The 15655-nt window shown below is 43.3% G+C and overlaps 1 protein-coding gene across 1 annotated transcript in view; it reads left to right on the top strand.

The window, feature by feature from the left end:
* Positions 1–15289, top strand: part of LOC115109647 (terminal nucleotidyltransferase 4B-like) — a 59440-nt gene extending 44151 nt beyond the window's left edge. The window contains exons 9-12 of the mRNA XM_065009857.1: positions 6569–6672; positions 6817–6986; positions 7286–7432; positions 12710–15289. Coding sequence (XP_064865929.1) covers positions 6569–6672; positions 6817–6986; positions 7286–7432; positions 12710–12889 — 601 coding nt within the window. The 3' untranslated portion in view covers positions 12890–15289. The remainder of the gene's footprint in view (positions 1–6568; positions 6673–6816; positions 6987–7285; positions 7433–12709) is intronic.
* Positions 15290–15655: the final 366 nt, after the last annotated feature.

Below are 15655 nucleotides of genomic sequence, written 5' to 3'. Positions count from 1 at the left end.
AGGGTGGGAGAGAATGGGTAGGTGGATGCATAGGGTATATGTTGTATGAATAAAGGAGGGTGAATATGAGGGTGGGAGAGAATGGGTAGGTGGATGCATAGGGTATATGTTGTATGTGAATGAAGGAGGGTGAATATGAGGGTGGGGGAGAATGGGTAGGTGGATGCATAGGGTATATGTTGTATGTGAATAAAGGAGGGTGAATATGAGGGTGGGAGAGAATGGGTAGGTGGATGCATAGGGTATATGTTGTATGTGAATAAAGGAGGGTGAATATGAGGGTGGGAGAGAATGGGTAGGTGGATGCATAGGGTATATGTTGTATGTGAATAAAGGAGGGTGAATATGAGGGTGGGAGAGAATGGGTAGGTGGATGCATAGGGTATATGTTGTATGTGAATAAAGGAGGGTGAATATGAGGGTGGGGGAGAATGGGTAGGTGGATGCATAGGGTATATGTTGTATGTGAATAAAGGAGGGTGAATATGAGGGTGAGAAAGGTGGATGAGGGTGTTGGGAATAAAGGGAATATGGGTGGGAGAGAATGGGTAGGTGGATGCATAGGGTATATGTTGTATGTGAATAAAGGAGGTGAGGGTGAATAGGTGGATGCATAGGGTATATGTTGTATGTGAATAAAGGAGGGTGAATATGAGGGTGGGGAGAATGGGTAGGTGGATGCATAGGGTATATGTTGTATGTGAATAAAGGAGGGTGAATATGAGGGTGGGGGGGAGAATGGGAGGTGGATAGGGTATATGTTGTATGTGAGAGAATATGGGTAGGTGGAGGTGGATGCATAGGGTATATGTTGTATGTGAATGAAGGAGGGTGAATATGAGGGTGGGGGAGAATGGGTAGGTGGATGCATAGGGTATATGTTGTATGTGAATAAAGGAGGGTGAATATGAGGGTGGAGAGAATGGGTAGGTGGATGCATAGGGTATATGTTGTATGTGAATGAAGGAGAATGGATAAGTCGATGGGTGTAAATGTGTCTGAGAAGAGGAGATGGGGAAAAGATGGGGTGGGATAAACTTTCCCTGGACGCGTAAGGGAGGGCATGGTTCGGAGGTGGTGGGGCAAGGGTGTGTAAGGGTGAGAGGTTGGGACAAGCTTGGGTGGGGTAAAGGGGGGAGAATTGGGAAAGGGCGGTGGAGAGGGAAGGGTTGGCTTGGGAGAGAGAGAAGGAAGGATTTACCTATACTACAATGTAATTTTTGAGAAATTAGCAGATAACGTCGAGTCATTATTGTTCCTTGTTTGTCATTATAGCTAAGATTCAATGGTGGTTATTGGTGAGAGTGTAGAGGGGCTCTATCCACGGTATTAGGATGGGGTGACTGGGAGGGCATCAGACACTTCTCTGACGTATGTGTGGGGCTCTACTCATCCCACTTCAGCCTCTCGGTGGACCCCACTCTTCCCAAGTAGTCCCCCACCAGCCACTATACTTTTAATTTACAAGGTAATACAAACTGACCACAGTTCTTATGTGTCCGTGTTCCTCCAATGTATGTACAATGACATAACCCAGTCTTCTGGATTGTTTTGTTACATTAGGAGAGGAGTTGGAGCTTGAAAGCCCTAAAACGGCATAGCGCCACAAAGTACAAAGAAGTACTTTGCTTTATGTTTCCTGTGTGTTCTCGGTTAAATGTCTGCTCAGCCCACATGCTCACACACTATATATGTAATGTATATAATAACTATGTATTCATACTATGACTATCCCATTCCATGGAAGGCCCACCGCCCTCCTATGACATGTCGGCTAAAATGTTTTATCTTGTTTGTCAATGATAGGGGGAACAGACAAGGTTGATTTTGATTCTATTCAAGTAAAGACCCCAAAAAATCCAACTTATAACTTGGAAAGGTCACAGGCTTCATGATAGGGAAAAAATCATATGGTTCTTGAACACTTAGAGATTGTCAGCTGTAATAACAGCAGAGGTGTAGGCATCCTGATAAATACGAATACACCCTTTTTCCTTATATCCCAGCAAACGGACTAAGAAGGCCGTTTTCTAATGTTGAATTGTACATACATGGTGAAGAATACACATTGTTTTCATTGGAAGTGAGTAAATGTTTTACTCACGTTGGCCACGGTGAAGGAGAGCCCACAGGCTTTGGTAGCGGGCCGTGTCAGTGGCACTGTATTGCCCTCAAAGCGAGCAAAGAAGTTGTTTAATTTGTCTGGGAGCAAGCGTCGATGTCCACAACGGGGCCGGTTTTCTTTTTGTAATCCGTGATTGACTGTAGACCCTGCCACATATGTCTCGTGTTTGAGCTTTTGAATTGTGTCTACTTTGTCTCTATACTGGCGCTTTGCTTGTTTGATTGCCTTGCGGAGGAAATACACTGGAGGGAATAGCTGCACTGTTTGTATTCGGTCATGTTTCCGGTCGCCTTGCCATGATTAAAAGCGGTGGTTCGCGCTTTGTTTTGCGCGAACGCTGCCATCAATCAACTTTCTGGTTAGGGGAGGTTTTAATAGTCACAGTGGGTACAACATCACAGATGCACTTGCTAATAAACTCTCACAGAGTCAGCGTATATGTCAATGTTGTTGTCTGAGGCTACCCGGAACATATCCAAGTCCACGTGATCTAAGCAATCTTGAAGCGTGGAATCCGATTGGTGAGACCAGTGTTGGATAGACCTGAGCACGGGCTTTTCCTGTTTTAGTTTCTCTATAGGCTGGGAGCAACAAAATGGAGTCATGGTCAGATTTGCTGAAGGGAGGTTGGCGGGGTTGAAGACAGAATTTGTCTAGAACATTATAGTTTACACAGGTTCCACCACTGACATTCAACATTATGATGGGCTTGTGGTGATCGGGGCTGTGGTGATGACAATGCTGGCTCCTCATCTCGGCAAGGGACACACTTGTATGTGGACAATTGGGACAGCAGTCCCACACTCTTCTAGCATCTGCTCTCCAACAGGGGCCTGTGGCACAGTCAGGTCGAACAGGAAGGGGATGCGCCGGCATTCAGATGCAGAGAGGGGAGGTGGAGTTCAAGGAGAACGGTCAACAGCTCGCAGTAAAGTGGCATGACAAACGGGCCATGTCCGCTCCACTGTCCAATCAGCAACCGTGTCGGCCACAGGGAAGGTGGATCACCTGACTGGAGTGAGAAAGATCAAACCAGACTGTGCTTGACTATAACCTCAAAATGGGGGCAGTGGATAAGGCGGACATGATAAACAGCTTTGTGAAATGCGCTCTGAAAACTACCAAGTGGTATAAGAAGATATTTTCCCATCTGATCGACACTGCTGCCCTCAATGGCCACATAGTTCACCGCCAACTGACAGGTGAGATGATTACTGAACAAGGTATTTTTTGTAATTGGATGTAGTTCACATACAGTTCCATTATGCAATTATAGTGACAATATCTCACCCACCTACCCACTGCCTCATCCTCTCCCTTTCCTCATCCTCCACACTCCCTCTCCCCCATAGGTAAAGTAATTACCTACCAAAAGTACAGAGAGAACCTAATGAGAGCGCTGCTGGAAGGAGCACCACACCCCTCGGCGCCCATCCACTAGGGGCTGTGCTGCTGCAGACAATCCCCTACGCCTCGCTGCACGCCATTTTCCCTACGAAGTCCCTCAAACTGCTACTCAAGGTAGTCGCACACGGAGGCACGACAAAGTCTGCCTGTCTGGCGCCAGGAGAAGGAAACCGAGGTTGAGAAAGTACATGTGCTCAGCTTGCGACACACCTCTGTGTTTCACCATGCTTTGGGGAGTATCATATGCTCAAGCACTATTGAGCACATCTGCTGCAATTAGCGACTGACTGACCTGACAAGTGACTTGACAGGTGACCTGCTATGATGCTATGCCTTTAGGGGTGGGGTGTGGAAATGCAGTTGTTGTTCAATCACTGCATGAATATGCAATATGGGTTATGCATTTTCATAAGTTGTCGGCCTTTTGTTGAAGTTTTTTTTTCTCCTCTAGCAAAACAAGTTGTTACTTCAATAAAATAGACGACTATTACATATAGGCCTATGTGTTTTCTTGCTTGGTTTTCATCCATTAAAACTGTTGAGGGTACGCTAGCATACAAAAGCTGTCCTCAATCTTCACCTCAAAAGATGTCCGGCTCCATTTATGACATTGGCAAATGATGTCCAATACAGTTTGTGTGTGTGGTTTTTGAAAGTCCAGAATAAAGAGGAATGATTTTGTAATTAGAATACAATGTCAGGATATAGCAATACAAGAATATTACAAAAAAGTAACATAACACTGCTTTAAAAAAAAAAAAAAAACATCCTATTGACCTAAATATGAGTTATAGAGCAGTAAGAAACGGTAGCTGTTGTGCTCCACAATTGTGCAGGGCAGGACAGCGCTATGCTAAACGGGCCGAATGAAAACCAACCATAGTCATAAGGCCAGGGTAGCTTCAAAAGGACAACACAAGCTAATACTTCGCAATTATCATTTGTTTTACAGAGCTAATAGAAGAATGTAGCTAGCTACATAAGGACAATTGTGTATAACACCATAACGGTTATGAAATGAGTAACGTTACCTCACGTGTCTGTAGTTATAAGGAATACACACAAATGATGCTCCTTACATACAGTGAGCTACAGTAGAAACGACATACAGAAACTATTATAACATAATAAGGCACTAATTTTGATAGAAACACACACATGTCTAAAGTTATTATCATGTAGTAATGAAAACAACAATGAAGGCAATGCTGTCACCAGCTGGAAAATTCGGCTCAGTAAATGCCTAAAAAAATGTATTGTTCGTGAAAGTGAAATGGCCTACTTTTATACGAATTAATGAGGAGGCAGAACACTCCTCCATTCGAACGGTTAGAAAACAAAACAAGTTAGAAAAGCATTTGAAATTGACAAGTTGAAACAGCCTGTATGTAAACGCAGGCAGCGTGCCTTAGTTTGAGGGCATGACACATTCCATGTCACATGGTTTATGAACTGATATGCAAAACAACGGCAGATTCAAAACTTAAATTATTATACAAAATTCTTGCAACCAATGGAATGGTATATACAGTAGCAGTCAAAAGTTTGGACATTCAAGGGTTTTTCTTTGACTATTTTCTACATTGTAGAATAATAGTGACGACATCAAAACTGTGAAATAACACATGGAATCACTAAAAAAGTTTTAAACAAATGTAAATATACTATATATTTGAGATTCTTCAAATAGCCACCCTTTGCCTTGATGACAGATTTGCACACGCTTGGCATTCTCTCAACAAGCTTCATGAGGTAGTCACCTGGAATGCATTTCAATTAACAGGTGTGCTTTCGTAAGTTCATTTGTGGAATTTCTTCCTTGATGCATTTGAGCCAATCAATTATGCTGTGACAAGGTAGGGGGGTATACAGAAGATGGCCCTATTTGGTAAAAGATTAAGTCCATATTATGGCAAGAACAGCTCAAATAAGCAAAGAGAAACGTCAGTACATTACTTTAAGACATTAAGGTCAGTCAATACGAAACATTTCAAGAACTTTGAAAGTGCAGTCGCAACAACCTTCAAGCGCTATGATAAAACTGGGTCTCATGGGGACTGCCACAGGAAAGGAAGACCCAGAGTTACCTCTGCACTAGAGGATACGTTCATTAGAGTTACCAGCCTCAGAAATTGCAGCCCAAAAAATGCTTCACAGAGTTCAAGTAACAGACATATCTCAACATCAACTGTTCAGAGAAGACTGCGTCAATCAGGCCTTCATGGTCAAATTTCTGTTAAGAAACCACTACTAAAGGACACCAATAATAATAAGAGACTTGCTTTGGCCAAGAAAGACGAGCAATGGACATTAGACGGGTGAAAATCTGTTCTTTGGTCTGATGAGTCCAAATTTGATATTTTTGGGTTCCAACCGTCGTGTCTTCGTGAGGCGGATGATCTCCGCATGTGTGCTTCCCACCGTGAAGCATGGAGGAGGAGGTGTGGTGGTGCTTTGCTGGTGACACTGTCAGTGATTTATTTAGACTTCAAGGCACACTTAACCAGCTTGGCTACCACAGCATTCATCCATCCCATCTGGTTTGGGCTTAGTGGGACTATCATTTGTTTTTCAACAGGACAATGACCCAAAATACACATCCAGGCCTTGTAAGGGCTATTTGCTATTTAGGATGAGTTGAACTGCAGAGTGAATGAAAAGCAGCCAAGTGCTCAGCATATGTGGGAACTCCTTCAAAACTGTTGGAATAGCTGGTTGAGAGACTTCCCAGAGTGTGCAAAGCTGTCATCAAGGCAAAGGATGGCTACTTTGAAGAATCTCAAATATATTTTGCTTTGTTTAACACTTTTTTGGTTACTACATGATAGTACGTGTTATTTCATAGTTTTAAGGTCTTCATTATTATTCTACAATGTAGAAAATAATGAAAAACCCTTGAATGAGTTGGTGTGTCCAAACTTTTGACTGGTACTGTATATATTTTTTGTTACAATATTAAGTGGGGAAAAAGATTGCACATGTACGTGTGTCCCCTTTTCCAACCTGTGGTAACATTGTTTGTTGTGTGTCCTGCAGTATACTGGGCAGAATAATCCGGGTGACTCAGGAAGTGGCAGAATACAGGGACTGGATCACCATGAAGTGGGCTGATCTATCACTGAACTCCCTGACCTTAAACGGTAAGGAGATGAGACATTTTAAAGCCCATTTTATATAATTGATTTTTAATAGATTTTCAGTTATCCAGTCCAAGTACAACACTATATCAAAACAGTGTAAACTTGTCTTGCCCCACATTTCTTACTGTTTCCCCTATGTCACAGGAAATGATGTCACGTTGCTGGTGGAGCCTCAGCAGACGTACGAATGCAACAACAATCTCTCCGAGGAAGGGGTGGAATCACCAAGCTCCTCCTCTCCTCCTCCTTCCTCTCCATCCTCCTCTTCATCATCCTCCTCGCCGCAGTCTTCATCAGCTAGCTCCAGCGATGCTGTGGGTGCCTTGTGAAACCGAACGTGTTCTCTCCACACACTTTGCACCTTAAAGACCAGGGGCTGTATGTGTCAAGTGATACTCTGAGACGCTTAATACCTACAGCCCCAGTGCTGACCTTTCCTTAGCAACTATGATGTAAAATCTCTAAAGATAGACTAACTATTAGTTAGAAAAATATTTTGGAGCTATCAGAAAGGTCCCTTAGGCAATGTACCCTTTCATGTGTTAGAAGTTTGAGATACCTGTCGTTAAACTGTATTTTGCCCATGTTTGATTGGATGCTCTGAACCCTCCAGGATTCGGACGGAAGCCCCTGTAAAACGGTGTTGCCGCGTGGCAGGCGGGGCTTATCCGCACACAGAGCTGCCCCCCTAGGATTGACCAATCACAGGGCTACAAGTTCCTCTTCCGGAAGCCACGTGAGCCACTCGAACAAGAGTACGGTAGGTGACTAACTCTAGCATTGCTCACCAACCGGTCGGTCGCGATCGACTGCTCGATCTCCAAGGCATCCGTAATCGATCACCAAACGTTTCTGTAAAAAAAAAACTGCGATAAAACCTTGCATTCCTATTTTATTTTATTTTCCGATTAGCTCTGTTGGCGGTAGGTGCACTGGATTTAGCAGCCCTAGTGCCAGGAAGATAAAAGTGTTCCCATTTTGAATAATTTCATGTGTCTGACGGTAGAGCTTACCCTGCAGGCCTACCGTAGCCAATCCGATAGCTCAGATCACTGTGTCTGCACAGTTTCCTCAAGCCATTTGTTGTAAAAAGAAGCCTCTAGTGCACAGCAAATTGAGACTGAGATTTCCAGACTTGACTAGAGAGATTCAATGAATACAGCAAAGAGCTGCTGTTTTTTCAAATTAATTTCATGTGTAAGTTGTTATCCAGCACCGTCATCTTGCTCAACACTTTTTTATAAGCCATAAAATGTGTGTTCTTCGTACTTTCACTCATGCTACAACCAGTACTGCAGCTGCAATGAGTGAGTATAGCAAAGTGTTTCGATAAGCTTGCGTTGTTATTATTCGAGGCAGAGGCTTGTCTTTTTTTAGTATCAAGGAATATTTGACTTTCTCTGTTCATAAGAGTAGCAACTTGAATTGCTGCATGATTCCGAAATAATGCAGTGCGACTTGAGTTTCGCCATCAGCTGGAAGACGCGCTCTGTGAGAGCGGAGGTACGGTGAGTCGGGTGAGAGGCCGTTATTCTCCTCTCTCCCTCCCCTCAGACTGACCATCGGATGCAGGCCATCACACCAGTCAAATAAAATAAAAAGCTAAGGCCTGTTATATTCAGTGAAGTGCCCTTTTAATATAGGCCACATGGAAAATTAAATAAATCAGACTGGCTAAAGGGCCAAAATTCAACACCATCTGTGACTTCTAGGAAGACAACACTTAACCCTGACATTTCTACAAGTTCTCTTTGCCAGTCAACTTCGGTACAACATACACTCTCGTGACTTCTAGGAAGACAACACTTAACCCTGACATTTCTACAAGTTCTCTATGCCAGTCAACTTCGGTACAACATACACTCTCGTGACTTCTCGGAAGACAACACTTAACCCTGACATTTCTACAAGTTCTCTTTACCAGTCAACTTCGGTACAACATACACTCTCGTGGCTTCGGTTGAAGGATCTACAATGAAATCTGTGCCTCGCTGGAAGCCAACCTTCCACAGGTGATAAGCGTGAGGCTTGGGTTCATTCCTTCAATTATGCTGCTCTTCACCTCTGTTAACAGGAACAATTCACGCTACACAAACAAACAATTGGAACTCGAGACTGTCTTTTCGTTGCGCCAACTGAACTGTCCCTTAGTGTTAGAGCATGATCTCCCACTGTATGTTGTGGGCTGAAGTTTGTATGGTTCTAATAAGTTTCCTAATCACAAACAATTAGTTAATCTTCTAATTGCTTGGCCTGGTTTTAGCAGTAAGTAAAGATGGCTAATGCCACTGAAACGACGAAGGCAAACAAGCTGGGTTTGGTTTCACGAACATGCCCCAATGAATAGAAAGATACTCACGTTTGTTGTCTTGTATGTCTCGGCTCGGTGCATGATCAGGCTGCCCTCATTCAAATCAGTTTGTATGTGAGACTAGGGGATGTCTGGCACTGTTCCCCTACTAGTCCGCGGTCCAGCTTCTGTTGACAATCATGTAGCATTCTTTAGGGGCCTTGGTGTTTCCGATAGTGACATTCTCTCCCGGATGCCCGTACCTCGGATGAGTCGGTGTTGCGGAGTCTGATGTCGGGTCAAATGTCTCCTGGCTTTAGTTATTCTAAATTTACTGTGCTGCGGTCAGAGGCTAGCTAGCTTAGCTTAGACTAAAGAGCCTCCTGACTAACTTTGGCTATCATGCATAACTTCCAGTGAATTAAGCTTACTAGCATTCCCCCAGTGCTATGGCAACCCCATCCTTATGTTCTATTCCTGGAGTTGTGAGGGGTAGACCGAGCGGAGCTTGCATGCTCCTCCGATGAGGAAGTAGCCCCTGAGCAGCTGTACCACAGAAACATTGCTATGACGACAGTGCTCCCACATTTTGCTAGGTCAAACAGGATACTATGTCAGTCATTGCCAGAGCCCTCTATGCCCGTAAGAGCTGGGCTTCAGGCAAACCTGGGCACATAGATTGTGCTAGCCACTCACCTGACGCATCTTGCAGCCAATGCTGCTCACTTCAGATGTCCCTGTCAGGCATATGGGCCATGGCCCAGTGGTGGAATCCTCTGTTATTGTCAGGGAGCTCTCATGGGCTGAGTTGTATTCCGCAAGGTGATCACATCAGACACATCCTACGAAGGCAACTCTGCTCATCTGCGTGAATATGCCTTAGGCATGCTGCAAGGAGGCGTGAGGACTGCAGATGTTGCCAGAGAAATAAATTGCAATGTTCGTACTGTGAGATGCCTAAGACAGCGCTACAGGGAGACAGGACAGACAGCTGATCGTCCTCGCAGTGGCAGACCACATGTAACAACACCTGCACAGGATCGGTACATCCGAACATCACACCTGCGGGACAGGTACAGAATGGCAACAACAGCTGCCCGAGTTACACCAGGGACGCACAATCCCTCCATCAGTGCTCAGACTGTCCGCAATAGGCTGAGAGAGGCTGGACTGAGGGCTTGTAAAGCCTGTTGTTAGGCAGGTCCTCACCAGACATCACCGGCAACAACGTCGCCTATGGGCACAACCCCACCGTCTCTGGACCAGACAGGACTGACAAAAAGTACTCTTCGCGGATATCGTCAAAGGAATGAGCGTTACGCCGAGTCCTGTACTCGATTTGGAGGTGGAGGGTCCGTCATGGTCTGGGGCGGTGTGTCACCTCATCATCGGACTGAGCTTGTTGTCATTGCAGGCAATCTCAATGCTATGCGTTACAGGGAAGACATCCTCCTCCCTCATGTGGTACCCTTCCTGCAGGCTCATCCTGATATGACCCTCCAGCATGACAATGCCACCAGCCTTACTGCTCATTCTGTGCGTGATTTCCATGGCCATGGCCAGCGAAGAGCCTGGAACTCAATCCCATTGAGCACATCTGGGACCTGTTGGATCAGAGGGTGAGGGCTAGGGCCATTCCCCCCAGAAATGTCCCTGAACTTGCAGGTGCCTTGGTGAAAGAGTGGGGTAACATCTCACAGTAAGAATTGGCAAATCTGGTGCAGTCCATGAGGAGGAGATGCGCTGCAGTACTTAATGCAGCTGGTGGCCACACCGACTGTTACTTTTGACCCTCCCCCTTTGTTCAGGGACACATTATTCAATTTCTGTTAGTCATAAAAGCAGTTGACAGTGAGAGAATGTTTCTCTTTTTTGCTGAGTTTTGCAGCAAGAGGCAATGCTTACCTAGCAGTGTACGCGCCCACTCCACCAGGGGTCTGTCAGCGTGGGCATTGTTTAAAGTGTTGACTGTAAGAGATATTTGTGATGCGGGGAGTTGGGCATCACCACACACTTTCGAGTTTTATTGCTTGGATGTCACTGCTCCCAGTGTAGACCACAGCATGCTTACGGCTGGGACAGGGGAAAGTCACTAGTGTTAGTAATTAGATATGTAGAAGGGTGAGCCGGTCAAGGATCGATTCAGACAAAGTGGTAAATTGTATGACAAGCGACAGTTTATTCAGAGTGAAGATATCTGGTACAGCGTAATTACGGCTCTTCCGTTAGCTCGCACAGAACAGCAGGAAAAGAGACCGTTAACATTCAGCACAGTCCTTATATGTGGAACAGAAAGTAGGTTGATTCTAGAAGATCGGATCTTTGGATTGGTTCAGGCTGGGGTGTAGTCTGTAGTCTTCCGCCATTGGCTCAGTTGTCTGTCCGTCATCGTAGAATCCTCTTCGGGCCTTTCTGTTCTTGGTCACACAATGTTCGGCTAGAAAGGAGATTATGTGTGTGCGCTGGTTTGGCAGTTAGTGTGTAATGTGGGAGCTATCCTGTAGGGGACCCAACAGGCTTTACTGTGAAAATACGTTGCTATGTGTTGTCTCAGTTATAACAATGCAATAGCAATGTAATAGCAGTATGCTGGTCACCTGCATAAGAAATAGCATTTCTTTACAAAAGGCAACGCAATACCCAGACTTCCGCATCTGGCAGGGTCAGGTCTGGGTGGTCTGCCATGGGGCGTTTTCATTTAGTATCTGTTGGCGTCCGTATGGGGCATGATTATTTCCCCATAATATGTTGTACCGACATTGAATGACTGAAAGGTAAAGTAACGTTAAGACTATAACTACTTTTCCCTGAAGGAGGGAATGAGGTACATCTGTTTGGCCCCGCGCCCCCCGATCCTGGGCTCGGTGAAAAGCGGTATTAAATTGAAGGAATGAATCGGAGCCTCACGCTTATCACCTGTGGAAGGCGGGACTTCACTGGCCTGGACAGGTGTTATTGTAGATACTTCAACAGAAGTAGTGAGAGTGCAACTCCCCATAGTATGTTGTATGTAATTTCCCTACTTCAGGGAACAGTAGTTATAGTCATAACATTGTTTTCACCATCATTGCAAAGCCATAGTTTTGCTTTGACAAAGTCATTTCTGAATGTTATTTATTTCATGCAATTAATGATTAATTTAGTCTGTCCCTCATTTTAAGGTCAACTCTGTTATGTGAACTGAACTTTCATTTGGTATTTTTTTCAAAGCAACATTAAACATCTAATAGTCAAATTATAGTGTAAAAGCAGGTGAGCTGGTGTTTTTGGCCCTTTTCTGGTGTTTTGTGGTGGAAAATTGAGCATCAACCCCGTTACCCATAGGTAGACAGGCTATAATGTTTTTACAATTTAAAATTAATCTTGCTTTCAATTGCGTCTTTTCACAAGTGGATTTATGGCTGATTTAAGATGAAATCGTCAGCCTGTTACTTTATTTGCCATTTAATAGGCACTTATTATAGTATTATTTTTATTTATTTAACCTCAGCAAATGGGAATACAAGTTTTTTTAAAGTTTAACATGTGCTCTTTATGACAATGTTAAAATGTGGTGATAACGCATATTTTTTTACCAAGTTACATGTCTCAAAAGACAGGGAATTGGTGGAACGACCCTATATCAAACAAGCTTTAGTGTGAACTTAACACACATCCATGTATGTCACACTAAATGTTATTCCAAGACAAATTTCCCATCAGGGGACAATACAATTCATCTTGTCTTATGTGTTTTCCTGGCAACAGGTGGACAGAGAAAGTTTGACGTCTCGTCAGAACAGCCATGCCAACACACAGCCAAGCACAGAAACAGGACAGTCGTCATGCAGGAACCACCAAGGCAGCAGGCGGAGCTGTACGGGCAGGAGGAGGAAGCCTCAGCACCAACGCAAACCTGCGCCTGCGGTGGAGGACCTCTGTAGATAGGATGCGCCATGTCACAGAACTCAACTCCACTCTCTGCCGCCGAAACAAAGGCCATCGTGTTACTCTTACCAGGGCTTTTGGTCGTGATATTTTTAAAGCCAAGTTGGAAGGAGATTTCTCCTTTTTCTGTTAGTTGAATGGGCAGATTGACGCTATCCTCGTCTTGAGGGCATAGTCTTTCTGTAATTTGAACACACTGCCCATTGGAGGAAGGTCGTCGAGCCTGAACAGTTGTTCCTGTACTTTATGAAGTGGCAATACACCCTGGTGCATTGGTTGGGGTCTATACTGGCAGTTAAACTTTACAGCATAAATGACAAGGGAAAATGTATGGTATAAAACTATGGATATTATTGCTATATTGGGCAAAATGCTTGCACTGACAACACGAGTTGTTGAAAATGTACGTATTTCAGCAACTCATCTACATTTGCAATGGAAAAAGTAGAGCAAAATGTTATTTAAAAAGGCGAAATGGAGGTTAGAGTGAGACAACAACAACAAAAAAACAATGGATAGGGATTGTATATTTTTCACCAGCTGAATTAAAATGAATATCGATTTGCCATCTCTCCTGGACTGGTCCAAGTGTGGGTTCTAAGTGCCAACTCCAACCATCAGCAAAATAGATTACTACAGTACCATGTATGAGAGCACAAGATCACGAAAGGATCAGGCCAAGGGATCAGCCCAAATGGACCAGTTTCCGTGCATAAAGGGGATGATTTTTGTAAAGCTCTGTTCAATGGCTATTTCACAATACTGTTTAATCACCGTAATATCTTACAGTCTAATGTACCTACTGGTAGAATACAAAATGCCACAATATCTGCAATTTGCAAACTTCCTGTACATGAAAACATCAGTACTCCACTATTTTGCCTATTTACAAAATGATTTGTATTTGTTTATGTATTTATTTTTGTAGTATATTTATATGAATCTATAAATGTTACGCCCTGTGGATGGAAAGGTTAGGAATAGCCTGTATGCGTGTGTAAGAGAGGGTTCAGATGCACATTTTGTTCCCGACTATCTCAAGACGCCTCTGTTCTAAAAGTCTTACACCCCAGAATGGTTTTGGAAATGGTGTCTAACACTTTGCTTTTACGTATCCGGTGCTTTCAGGCCACTGATTGAAAGTCATTGGCTTTGTTCAATTTCTGTCTCTAGCCCTTTTCTCTAGCTCTTACTTCTTCCTTGTCTGGCTTTTATATAAAAGGATTGGACTGGATGTAAACAATATGGTGATAGTTCCTCCGAGCCTTTAACGAGGGTGAGTTCCTCCAAGCCTTTAACGAGGGTGAGTTCCTCCAAGCCTTTAACGAGGGTGAGTGCAGCTTCTTACCAAGTCACTTTCACCCATCTAATCCTTTCAGATCCGCCTAAAGAATATAGGCCCAACTTTGACAGTGCAAATAAATTGTGCTACTGTTAATTGAGAACATTATACACCTTACACACTGCATTCATTTTAAAAGTTACATAAAGTTTCAACAAGAGCACTTACTTTTGACGTTATCAAAATGGCAGGTTGACGTTTATTGGGATGAATCTCGTCTTGGAAGCAGAGCGATTTCTGTTAAGGTTAGCAGTGTGGTTGGGGGTTAGAGTTCAAATCAGATGTTGACTGTGGCTGTGCCAGCTAGTGACTAGCCTGCAGTGGCCTCCAGTACATGAGTCATCCCAATAAATTCCAGCATCAAAATGTCACTAAGGGTTGGGCCACTGTTAGTCCTAGCATTTTCTGATTTTTTTCAAAAATGGTCCTCACAAAACATATTGTGTGCAGTCCAGACATTTGTTCCAACCTTCAAGATAGCTCATTGTTTTACAAGTGATAATATATTGTAAAAGAAATGCATATTTCCCATTGCCTGTTCTTTATTATATGTGATTAGAATATAACAAAAATTCATTGACTAAGGAATGTTTTTTTTCTTCCTGTTTTTGTCTTTCACGGCAAATTTGTTCATGTGTTCACTGCCCAATCATTTCAACATTGAATTGGTTTTTCAAGCAGACGAGCCACCCATCAAACATCCTAGAAGTCAACAAAATGATTATTTACATTCAGTATGCCATTGTCAATTCAATACCAGTCAACATTTCTCTCCGCGTTCCAACCATGAATGAATTTGAAGTTGGGAAAAGGTTTTATTGCTGTGAACAGTAAAGCTGTTTTGTTGAATGGTACTTTTCCTTATCTTTTCTTAGCGTTGTCTACAGCAAGTGTACAATCCCTGCATTGAAGTTGTATTTTCATATGATTATTGATATTATTTAGCTAATTATATTTTTGTGGAAGATGAATAGATATAAATGTCAAGAACCCTGCGGGTAGAAGTGGCAAGTGGGAAAATGTAAGTCTCTCATTATTAAAATAAACTTTTGAAAGAACTGCTGGTCTGTCTGCGTGTACATGTCCCATTTAGCACTCTTTTGAAAACGTTCTCCCCAGTTTTTCCACAACTCTCCCATTGATGACATAAAATATTTTACAATAAAGTATAAATTGTGCACCAAAGAACAGCATCGCGAGTGAGAAGAGCCGAATGAGATACCATTGAATGCCTACCATTGAACGTCTGACTGACATGTCGTGATACCAACAACTGACTAACGTCTGCGTGACACCTGCATCTTAAATAGCATTGAGCTATATTGTTAATCTGTGCAGGCTATTATAATACCGTAAAATTCAACTGCGTGAGGGTCTACTCATACAATTAGATTGTATTTATACTGAACAAAATTATAAACGCA

The sequence above is a fragment of the Oncorhynchus nerka genome, linkage group LG25, assembly GCF_034236695.1.
Source record: "Oncorhynchus nerka isolate Pitt River linkage group LG25, Oner_Uvic_2.0, whole genome shotgun sequence".
In the NCBI taxonomy this organism is placed as follows: domain Eukaryota; kingdom Metazoa; phylum Chordata; class Actinopteri; order Salmoniformes; family Salmonidae; genus Oncorhynchus; species Oncorhynchus nerka.
The sequence above is the reverse complement of the archived record's forward strand: the minus strand, read 5'-3'. Positions and strand labels throughout refer to the sequence as shown.